Genomic DNA, 12447 nt, shown 5'->3' with positions numbered 1-12447 from the left:
CTATTTGTTGCAGTTTTTGCCAGTTTGTTTGCAGAAACAACATTTTGAATAGGCCAAGGCCCTCTCTAGGGATTCTATGCCATTTTGTATAAGAATTGTAACAATTCTTTGCAAATTGTTTGCTTCTTTTGCAAAGTCTGACCACAACTATCTGAGAAATCCTGTGAGATTTCCAACACTATTTCTCAGAAAAACAAACTCACATAGAGAACGTTTGCTTCAAGAAAAGAGGGAGGTTACCCCCCCTTCATTTCTTGCCAAGAATGAGAGGCTGTTAAGATTCACATCATAGTTTAAACTTATTTGTTCCATATGGTAAAGTTAAACTCGAGAAAAGAGACAAAAAATTGTTTATACATATTAGGTGCAGCCAGAATTCAAGTGGCAAAACAATGGAAAGACAAGGTGGAACCTTCTGTGGAGGATTGTTTAATAAAATTACAGGAACTAATATTAATGGACAAACTAAGAGACTCATTGAAAGGAAAGAATAAAATGGAGCATGAATTTCATTGGGGGAAAGTAGAGTTATCTTAGAGAGAAATGGAAGGAAGATTCCAAACCTGTACCAAGTAACTTAGGTTTAAATTAGACGTAGAACTGCTTTCAACAGAAGTAAAAACAAAGTAAAGCAGATGGTTAATATGGATATAAAATAAGAATTAAGAAAGGTATGTATTAAGATTGTGAAGAAAATAAATGTCTGGTGGAAAATAAGGAACTAAAGACATAGTTTAAATAACTATGTGGCTTTAAAACCAAAAGTTTAATAAGAAAAAAATCTAGATAACGTTATGTTTTGGGGCCAGGTTTAATCATGCTTTCAGTAAACTGACTAGAATCAAAGTGATCCCACTGATTTCAATGGCTTTACCCTAAGCATGTACAGTGGTGTCTTGCTTTACGATTGCCCTGCATTATGACGAAACCGCATTACGACAATCTTTTTGTGATCTCAATTGCGATCGCAAAACGATGGTCTGAATGGGTTTTTTTCACTTTGCGATGATCAGTTCCCTGCTTCGGGAACCGATTCTTCACAAAATGACAATTTTCCGACAGCTGATTGGCAGTTTCAAAATGGCCACCGGGTAAATAAAATGGCTCCCTGCTGTTTTCTGGGACAGATTCCTCGCAAGATAGCCATTGAAAATGGCCACCCTATGGAGGATCTTCGCTGGACTGTGAGTTTCCAGCCCATTGGAATGCATTGAATGTGTTTCAATGCGTTTCAATGTGCTTTTTATTTTCGCATTACGTTTTTGTTCTACAGCGATTTCGCTGGAACGAATTAACGTTGTAATGCGAGGCACCACTGTATAAGCCTGAATCCAACCCATAGAAAGCAGTTTTTAAAATTATCTAACATGATATTAATTCTTATCCAGTCCTACCACAATTACATCTTTACAAATTCTGGAAAATCAAATCATTTAATGTTGTGCAGTTTGATTGCAACCAGAGCTACCGATGATCAACATGGAAGTACTTTATACTGGGTCTGTTATGTTAAATAAAATATTAGCAAACGACAGAAATGAGGCATCAAGCCATCAATTTAGTACAATAACCCCATCTTACAAATGCCAGCCTGTCTGCTAGTGTAGAGAAATGTTTCTCCCTTCCCAGTCTCTCAGCAGTCCCTTGCACCACCCAAGAACTAATTCTAGAAGAACTCCTTTATGAAGCAGGTTTGAGGTGTGCATAAGGAACTGGAGGGTAGAGGATTATTTATTATTAATTTATTTATTCATAAAGCTTACAGACTGCCCGACTTAGTGAAATCACTACTTGGGATGGTTTGAAGAAAATGAAACAAATCATACAACCAAATAAAAAATAATCCAAGGAAAATACCATCACTATTAGAGATTGGGACGAAGCGCAACCCACTTGATGACCCACGGATGATGAATTGCCCCCCAGTGACCTGACGAACAAGGAATCAATTCATCATTTGTTGGGTCATTTCCCCCCGCTTCCTTCCTCTTGCTATACCCTGGGACATAGCAAGGGAAGGAAAAGCAGGGATCAAAGTGATTGTGCAGTCGCGGCTGCGGGACTGCTTTGATCACTTCCCCCCTCTTCTTGCTAAGCCCTGCGGGGTGTAGCAAGAAGAGGGAAAGCAGGGATCAAAGCGATCCTACAGCGGCTAGGGATCCCTTTGATCCCTTCCCTCCTCTTCTTATGCTGCAGGGGCATAGGAAGAGGATGAAAGAGGAATCAAGCCATTCCCCAGCCCCACGGGTGGGATTCCCTTTGGGCAGGATTTAGCAAGCTGTCCGAAGGGAAAACCCCTCTCTGCTTATGCCCCCGAGGAACAGCTGATCTGTGGGGGGCATAAGCAGATAGGGAATGAAGGGACAAATATAAAATCATATATATAATCAATCTGATTTCAGTATTGCCCATCTGGCGATGTCCATGTGTAGTTGCCTCCTGTGTTGCTGGAAAAGAGTGTTTGTGATGACCAGCTTGTTCTCTTGACAAAACTCTATTATCCTTTGCCCTGCTTCGTTTTGAACTCCAAGGCCAAACTTACCTGTTGTTCCTTTTATCTCCTGACTCTCTGTTTTAGCATTCCAGTCCCCCATAATGACAGGAACATCTTTCTTTGGTGTCTGTTCTAGAAGGTGTTGTAAGTCTTCATAGAATTGGTCAATTTCAGCCTCTTCAGGATTGGTGATTGGTGCATAAACTTGGATTAACTGTGATGCTGAAAGGTCTGCCTTGGATTCGTATTGAAATCATTCTATCATTTTTGAGATTCTATCCCAGTACAGCTTTTCCCACTCTTTTGTTGACTATGAGGGCTGCTCCATTTCTTCTAGGGGATTCTTGCCCACAATAGTAGATATGATAATTGTCTGAATTGAATTCACCTATTCCCATCCATTTTAGTTCACTGACGCCCAGGATGTTAATGTTTATTCTTGCCATTTCTTGTTTGACCATGTTCAGCTTAACAAAGTTCATAGATCTTACATTCCAGGTTCCTATGCAGTATTTTTCTTTGCAGCACTGGACTTTCCTTTCACTTCCAGGTGCATCCGCAGCTGAGTGTCCTTTCAGCTTTGGCCCATCCACTTCATTCGCTCTGGAGCTACTCATACTTGTCCTCTGCTTTTCCTCAGTAGGATGTTGTATGTTGTGATTTATTTATTTATTTATTTGATTTATACCCCGCTCATCTGGTCAAATCAACCACTCTGAGCGGCTTCCATAAAAAGTATACAGTGAAGCATAAAAATATATCAGATAAACAACACCCCATATAATAGAACAAATAATAAATGAAAAGAGAAAAGAAATTAAGTATTGACAGGAGGGAAGACCTGAACGTATAACCATGTTTTTAGTTGATTCTTAAATATGCCCAGCGTAGGGGCCACACGAATCGCTGGAGGAAGGTTATTCTAGAGGTGAGGAGCCACCGCCGAGAAGGCCCGATTTCGTGTTCTTTCCTTCCGGGCCTCTCTTGGCGTTAGGCTCCTCAGCCTCACCTCCTGGCTCATGCGGGTGATCCGGGTAGATCTAGGTGGGAGCAGGCATTCTGCCAAATATCGAGGTCCTAAACAGTTTAGGGCCTTGTATGTGAGCATTAACACTTTGAAGTCGATGCAGAAACGGATGGGCAGCCAATGCAGCTTGGCCAGAATAGGGGAGATATGATGATGTTTTCTCACTCCAGTGAGGAGTCTGGCCGCCGCGTTCTGCACCACCTGAAGTTTCCGCATCAGCTTCAAAGGGAGGCCCACATAGAGATGGTTGCCTCACATCACTCCTGTCACTCATAGTCTGGATCTCATTTGCATGAGCCTATGAGATCACTCCTGTCACTCATAGTCTGGATCTCATTTGCATGAGCCTATGAGAAGAGTGGAGCAGCGGAGTCAGTGGATATAAGAAGGTTTGGCAGAAGAGATGAAGAGGAGAAATAGAGAATTTGAAGGGGATATAGAGAATTTGCAGAGAGAGAGAGATAGTCAGGGAGATTGTGAGAACAGATACTAATAGAGAAAAGCTGGTCAAGGTAAATAGAGCAGGTGGTGATCAGTTATGTGGCGAGATATATGATATTTTAATGATTTGATTGTATGCACTGAATAAAGAACATCTGTGATTCTGAGTTAATTTAATACAATTCAATAAATAAGTTCTGTTTGCAGTAACCAGACAAGTGTCTGATTGAAGTTCTTTATGTATTGTGGATAAAGTGAAATCCACTGGTGGCAGTGAGGAAAAGAGAGAACATCACAATTGGTATCTGCGTGGGATGACATAGCGTGAGCCCTTTGTTCGGGGAAACAAGCAGGGGCCACGTGGTAAACGTCACAGACGCCTTCCAACCTGAGAGGTTCATCTTCCAGCGTCATATCTTTTAGCCTTTTGTTTCTGTCCATGGAGTTTTCTTGGCAAAGATACTGGAGTGGCTTGCTACTGCCTGCTCCAGGTGGATCGCGTTTAGTCAGAACTCTCCACTATGACCTGTCCATCTTGGGTGTCCCTGCACGGCATAGTCCATAGCTTCTCTGAATCACTCAAAACCCTTCGCCACGACAAGGCAGCAATCCATGAAGGGGATTGCTCTTCACTCTATTCCCATTTAAAGGATTACTGTATAAACTTCCACCACTTGTCACAGAATGTTTAAAATAAGCCTCTAACCTAACCTTTGGATTTGTCAAAAAGTACTAGAAAAATGCAAGGTCAACACTTTCTCTCTCTACAGTGTAGCAGAATATTTTATGCCCTTTCACCGGTAATGGTGGCAATATTAACTATGTAAATCATGTTTTATTAAAAGGTTTCCCAGGATACTAACACATACTGAAAACATCCAACAGGAGTTCCATGATCAAAACAGCAAAATGCAACAATAACCAGATAGCCTGGTGTTTACCTTTTAGGAAACACAGAAATTGTCTTACCAGAAAATTATGCAAATATGATTACAACGGGCAACTGTGCATTTGTTTATGATCCTGAGGGTTTCTCTGCCAAATCCAGCACAAGTTTTCCAGGTGATATTTCTTTGCATCAAACTCAGGAACAAGAGAGTCAAGACTGATTACAATTTTATGATGTCAGGACACTGAGCTATATTTACATTCAGTTCAGTAATTTAATCTGGGGCTGAGGGATTCTGGGAAAGTCAGTGCCAAAAACTTTTCAACTTCTCATTTGAAAGCACAGGTCTGTACCAAAACAAGCATTCTCACAAAAAATAAACAGGATGATCATGAAGGTTATGGCCGAAATCCCTGTTGTTTAACGTAGTGAGGCACAATGTGGCATAAGTTCCATTGTTTCTAATGGGCCTACTCTAGTTGTGACTTATTTTAGCACAGTAAGTCACATTTAGAATCAGAACATTTGATTCATGGAGGAGTTGACTCACCAAATCCCCATATATTCAGTGGGCCTACTCTAATGTGATTCACTACAGTAAGCAACAGGATTCTGATCATTATGTCACTTCATTCATTCCTTGCCATACAGTTTTCTCACTATTAGAAAGAGTCCTTCTCTACTAACTCAAGTTACTGAAGAAAAGCTTTCCTGATAACCATTAATTCGGGGTTAGGTTAATAAGTGTCAGAGGTGCTGCTCTAAGCACTTGGATCCTAACATTTTAGAGTTTAAATGTAGTGAAGAGATGAATAGTACAGCTCTTTCTGAAATGAATTAAATCATCCAAGCCACAGAAGAGCTTTGTACGTCAACTGGGTAATGACGTCATATATATATATATATATATATATAAAAACCGAAGTTCCTGGGGCTACCAAATTACGTACTGCCCTTGCCATAAATGAATTTCAGAACTGATATGAGTACAGCAGGATCCAATCAAAAAACAAGCAAGCATTATATAGTTTCTAATTGACTGCCTTCTGCTTTCAGTGGAGTCAAAAGAACATTGTCCTGTATTGTTCTGGATATAATTATATTGGCTTCGTTGCCATGTTTTTGGATGAGTCAGCAAATCCAGCATTTGCACTGAATAACAAAACAGCTCTAGTGATTATAGCTGATGATTTTCTTCTCACGTTAGGTGGGCTTTCTTGTGAAGTCTATTATGTGGGTGCAGATATGTTAGAAAATGCAGCATTCTTCCAGTGAGCATCAGAGATACGAAACAGCAAATCCCCTAGGCATACATTCATGTGTTATATAAAGCCAGTCCTTTTAAACAGTACAGTACGAGAACCTTCTAGCAACTGGCAAAGAGGCACACACCTAATCAGCAGAGCTTGGAAATATTATTGTTCTTAGACTACAACCTTCAGAATCTCTTAGCCAATTATAACTGTAATGTTTCCAAGCTCTGCTGATTAGTAGGGATGTACTTTTGGAGTCCCAACTCCAAGAATTCTTCAATCACAGAACCTACACTCATCTGGAGAAGATCTTAGCCCAAAGTCTTCATGGTCAGCTCCACTGTAGCTTCCTTTTTAAAAAGAGAGCTGACCCAGTAAGGTTTTAGCATGAAGAAAGGCTGGAGCTAGGCCACGAAACCTTCAAGCTAGAACCTTTTCCAGGTTCTAGCTTGAAATTTAGATGTCTGTATGTGTGGGTCTGTCAAGTGGAAAATTCTAGGAGTTGGGATCCAAAAAATCTGAATGGTACCTCTCTATTGATTAGTATGGTTTGGTATATAAAAACTAAAACCACATTTTCAATGTAATTGAAAAGAAGTCTCCTTGTGAATATCTCAAAAGTGCAGTAGGTACAAGCAACAAAAGAGGATTTTAAACAAATCATCACTTACAAACTTTGTTAGAATCTGAGTACAAAATTGCTAGTGGATGAAGGAGGAACTGAAAAACAAAAGTTCTGCTATATACAAATTTCACATGGCTCACTGAGAAATCGAGACAACTCTCTTTGCAATGCAGGATACATGGCCTAGGGAGCATCAGACCTGTTACACTGAATGAACTAAGCACTGCATTTTGCACTTCTGACACTTTCATTGTGGCTACTTTAGGTACCTGAAGAGGAGTACCTCTTTATTTGTGCCAAATAAAACTTGTTAATACAGTATTTATTTATTTATTTATTTATTTATTTATTTATTTATTTATTTATTTATTTATTTATTTATTTATTTATTTATTTATTTATTTTATATCCCGCCTATCTAATCAATTAAGATTACTCTAGGCGGCTTACAACAATAAAAACAGCGACAATACAGTTAAAATAATTATACCAAAAAAAAAAGTTGCGACAAGGTGGGAACTAGGGAATAGAAGGAAAGGGGGATCAGGAGTTGATAAACGGGAAGGCCTGCCGATACATCAATGTTTTTAGTTGTTTTTTAAAATTACCCAGTGAGGGAGCCGCGCGAATGTCAGGGGGAAGGTTATTCCAGAGGCGAAGAGCCACCGCCGAGAAGGCCCTATTTCTTGTCTTTTCTTTCCGGGCCTCCCTCGGCGTTAGGCTCCTCAGCCTTACCTCCTGACTCGCACGAGTGACACGGGTAGAACTTGGTGGGAGTAGGCGTTCCGCCAAGTAACGAGGCCCTAAGCCGTTTAGGGCTTTATAAGTAAGCATCAACACTTTGAAGTCGATGCGGAAACGGATGGGCAGCCAATGCAATGCGGCCAGAGTGGGCGAAATATGTTGATATCTTTTCACACCACTGAGAAGTCTGGCCGTCGCTTTCTGCACCACCTGTAGTTTCCGCAACAGCCTCAAAGCCCCTATTTATTTATTTATTTATTTATTTATTTATTTATTTATTTATTTATTTATTTATTTATTTATTTATTTAATATGCCGCCCACTCTACCCAAAGGTATTAAGGTGCCTCAAGACTTTTTGTCATGTTAACTGCAATGAACTAACAAACTACCCTGCCATCCGGAAAGTCCTTCAATTGTTACATCATGCTATGCTGGAAAAATTGAGCAAAGTCTGAATCTTCCTGAGACTGCAGTCAATGAACACAAACAAAATAGGCTAGTGAAATCAAAATGCACCCTGAACATAATTCAAGGAAATCAACATAAAATATAAAATTAACCTAAACAAAAAACCAATCCTATGGAAACCTTTTAAGCAAAGAACAAAAGAGAAATGCCACAAAATGAAGAAATTAATTTCCCTTGGACAAGTGAACAAAAATACAATACAATTGCAGCAGCTACAGAGTATCTGTCAGTTTGGTGACATCTAAACCACAATGGTTCTATTTGGGAGGTTAATTTCTTGGACTGCATAAATTTCTCTTGGACAGCTTCCCAGAAACATGAGTGTTGGGAATACATTCCAGATACAGACACAAGTATTGTTATAAACTGTGTTCTAGTTCAGATATATCAGTTAAGATTACTCAGATCCCAAATGAACAAAGCACAGCTGCAGCCTATATCCAAACATCTGCATTCTACAGAAACACAATACATCATTTAGAAGACACCATCAACATTCTGAATTTTAACATTGACATATTTTTTTCTTAACTGATCATCTTTAATGATATATCAAGTAATGGCATACACACCAACATGGACTTACAAAGCTAATTCTTTAAAATATTGCCTTTAAGGTGTCCACTGAATGAAAGAAGTCAAATGGAATATATAACATTGTATATATTTTTTCTAGTTGAGACATATTTACAATTTCTATTTTTTGGACTTGGTTTTATTATATTTTAACTTATTATACTTTATGTTCCTCTTGTTTTCAGAACCTATAAGCTACCAGGTGTGTACAGTATTTATAAATAAATAAATGGTATAATTAACTAATTAAAAATAAACAACAATATAGAGCTTATTGAGGGGACTAACAAAACGTCTCTAAGTACTGAACACATACAGTATTAGCCAGTGAAGAAAACAGAAGTTATAGCACATTATTTTGTTTATTACAGCATTTTCTACCTAAACCTCTGTAATTATTTCCATGTACCGTACTATACATTTCAATGGATTATAAAATGCCTCTTCTTCTACAGTATTAAACTAGCATACATCTGCAACCTCAAAGTCAAAGCCGCCTAGAGTGGTCTTAATTGACTAGATAGGCGGGATATAAAATAAATAAATAAATATAAATATTTCAAAGTAGTAGTAGATCTATAAGTTGAAAGTAAAAAAAAACTAGTAAAAACATACCTTAAGCCCCCGAAAACTTCCTGGGCTTGTTGGAGAAGAGCTAGAAGATTTTGTTGATTTAGGAGTGGAAATCTGGCTGCTTGTAGCTCCGTTGACTAATGAGAATAACCAAGGCAAAAAGAATTGAAATTAAAACTGAAGATATATGTAAAATGTACTTATTTAGTTAGTTATTTTCTATCCCACCTTTCCTCTGTAGAGGAATTATTATATTTTTTCTTAAAAGTAGAGTATCCTGCTATGATACAATGCATTCATTTTATATAAAACCCCAACCATATACATTAAATGTCAGCAGTTTGAATCTAGCCCATTGGCAATACATAAAAACCACAGTCCAGGAATTATCTTAAGAAGGACAATACAGATCAAGAGCTGAAATCTGCCTTCCCCAGCACTTTTTCTTCCCATCACTCCTCTTTTCTTAATTCTTTGCTTTCCATGATTCATTTCCTTCTTGGGCCTTTTCTGGCATACAAGAAAAGAAAAAAAGAAAAATGACAACCATTTTTCTACTGCACTAGCTCTACCTGGCCAGTTATTTGCAGCTTCCAAAAATCTCCAGCAAAGTAAAAGCAAAGCAAAGCAAAGCGTGCTGCTTATATACCGCCCCATAGCGCTTCAAGCACAAGTTAATTATGCAGGCTACACATTGCCCCCTCCCCAGCAAGCTGGGTACTCATTTTACCAACTCGGAAGGATTAGAAGGCTGAGTTAACCTTGAGCCAGCTACCTGGCATTGAACCCCAGGTCGTGAGCACAGTTTTAGCTGCAGTACAGCAGTTTAACCACTGCACCACTAGGCTCTAGTAACAGGATCCTCTTTATCAGATCCACATCTTGAATGTCCATGTCACCTTTGGATTTCTTGGTGCATTTCTAATATTTATTTATTATTTATTTAAAACATTTTTACCCTGCCTTTCTCCTTAAAAGGATCAAGGCAGCTTACATCATTGAGAGACAATATGAAAGCTAACAAAAGTGAGTATACAAATACTAAAAAGGATCAAACAAATGCCATACAAAAAACACAAGCAACACCAAAATTCATTCAAAGCAGTAAGGTACAACAATCCATTTAAAAAACACCCACTTAGGCATCTAGTTACTCAGGGAAAGCTTGCCTGAAGAGAAAGGTCATTGCCTGCTTGCAAAAATGGGGACAGCCTGGCCTCCCGTCAGAGGGAGTTCAAAGCTGTGGAGTAGCAACAGAGAAGTCTCTCTTCCTGTCCCCACCAAACACACCCGTGAAGGTGGAAGGACTGGGAGAAATACCTCTCTTTATTATCTTGAAACGTGAGCAAGCTCACAAAGCGAGATGCAGGCCTTGAAATAGCTTGGGCCCAAACCATTTAGATTTTGTGTGAGTTTAAGAGATGAGAATTCCATACTACAGTGCTGCTTTAATGGTTGAAAACTACTTCTTGACGAATATTTCTTTCCATGCAGCTCTTAAAAGTGCACCAGTTTCTTAAGATGAAGAACGAGCAGCGGGTATGCTATAAGGGGTCTTCAGACTTCAACACCTCAACTTCTAATTATTTCCTGCCCATTCTTATCAGATAACAGCTCACATCTACAACCAAAGAATTGGCTAGATCAGTGCTTCCCAACCTTGGGTCCACAGATATTCTTGAACTAAAACTACCAGAAGCCTTAATCACTAGCCATGCTGGCCAGGATTTCTGGGAGTTCAAGAACTTCTGGGGACCCAAGATTGGGAACCACTGGGCTAGATCTTCCATAAACTTTACTGGTTCTTAGCAGTAGCTGGGCTTTAAGAACTGGTCAACTGGTCCCCTTCTGCAGACTTTTAAAACACATGAATCTTCTTGTTAATGGGACATGCCAGTGCTATGACTTTACGGCCAACGGACCTCAGAGTTGTTTCTTTACTACTAACAGTTTTAGAGACTGCCATTCCTTGGGCCCTATGTGAACATTTTGATCCAATTTCACTTTTTATTTCCCCCTTCATTTTTAAGCTCTATATGTTTGTCAACTAAAGTTTCATCCATATCTTTTTTTAACAACGATATAGAAGAATTTTGGGAATTGCTGAGTTTGTAAATGAACCCTTACAATCTGAAAAATCATAATCTATTAATTCCAAACATGAGCCTATCACCTCCCCCCCTTCAACAACTAGCAGGGGGAGGGTAAACAGCAGCTGAGGGAAATATCAAAAGCTCTTGTCTCTGAATTGCTAGTGTAACCGTTATGAAATATTGGTTCAGCTCAAAGAGGTGGGAGTAAAAGAGCAGGGCTGTGAGTAAGAGGCTTAAATCAGGAAGAGCGGTAGAGCTGAAGAGGCCAGAGCTGCTGTTGCCATTGAGAATACTAGGTCTTTGCCTACTTGGTCAAGATATAATTCCTATATGTTTGTGTTGAAGGAGTGAATCTATACAGTGAATTCATGAATTTCATACAACTGTATTGATAATTTTATTTTCAGGTTTTGAAGATTACACATGGGGGGCAGATTTTGCTATGTTAAGGACACCCAACCCAGTTGTGGAAAACGTCTTGGATTTTTGCCAGAATTTAAATTCAAAGGGATACTTGAACTTTGCAATTCTACAGCAACTTCTGTATTGGTGCTGTTGCCAAGGTCTTGGATGCACAAATTGGAGCTTTTTCTGTTGTTACAATTGTTCATGTTCTCTGTTATATTATTGTGAATAAGAAAAGCCTCATTTTGTGAAATTGTGTTTGCAAGGTTCATCAATATACATCTAGTAAGCAAATAGCCCCATAGACCTTTAAAGTGTTACACTAGCATGTATTCTGAAGTGCAGTTACTTCATTCCACCTAATCCTTTTACAGTGGTGCCTCGCTTAACGAGCGCCTCGGTTAACAACGAATTCGCATAGCGACGGATTTTTTGCGATCACAAAAGCGATCACATTGAGATGTTTTAAATGGTAAAACATCGCTTTGCGATGATCGGTAAGCTGTTTTGCTTACCAATTTTCGCATAGCGATGTTTTAAAAACAGCTGATCGGTGGTTCCAAAATGCCAGCTGGAAAAAAAATGGCCACCCGCAGTGTTTTCGCGCCCATTCCTCGCATACCGGGCAGCAAAAATGGTGGCCGTATGGAGGATTTCCGCATAACGGTGAGTTTTAAGCCCATAGAACGGGGTTTAATGCATTCCTATGGGCTTTTTCTTTTCGCATAGCGACAAATCCAGATAGCGACGATTTTTCCGGAATGGATTATCGTCGCTATGTGGGGCACCACTGTACTAAGATAAATGTTAAGAACACACATCCCTTTCTCAGAATGTTTATCTCCAGTGGAGTCTGT

The 12447-nt window shown here is 39.2% G+C and overlaps 1 protein-coding gene across 5 annotated transcripts in view; it reads right to left on the bottom strand.

The window, feature by feature from the left end:
• DCLK2 (doublecortin like kinase 2) overlaps nt 1-12447 on the bottom strand; it is a 126051-nt gene that overhangs the window by 39408 nt on the left and 74196 nt on the right. For all 5 annotated transcript variants that reach the window (XR_002299427.3, XR_002299428.3, XM_078394772.1 and 2 more), the window contains one exon: nt 9135-9229. Coding sequence is in view for 3 of the 5 variants with exons in the window: in XM_078394772.1 (XP_078250898.1) it covers nt 9135-9229 (95 nt within the window). In the remaining 2 variants the exon portion in view is untranslated. The remainder of the gene's footprint in view (nt 1-9134; nt 9230-12447) is intronic.

The sequence above is a fragment of the Pogona vitticeps genome, chromosome 5, assembly GCF_051106095.1.
Source record: "Pogona vitticeps strain Pit_001003342236 chromosome 5, PviZW2.1, whole genome shotgun sequence".
Lineage (NCBI taxonomy): Eukaryota > Metazoa > Chordata > Lepidosauria > Squamata > Agamidae > Pogona > Pogona vitticeps.
The sequence above is the reverse complement of the archived record's forward strand: the minus strand, read 5'-3'. Positions and strand labels throughout refer to the sequence as shown.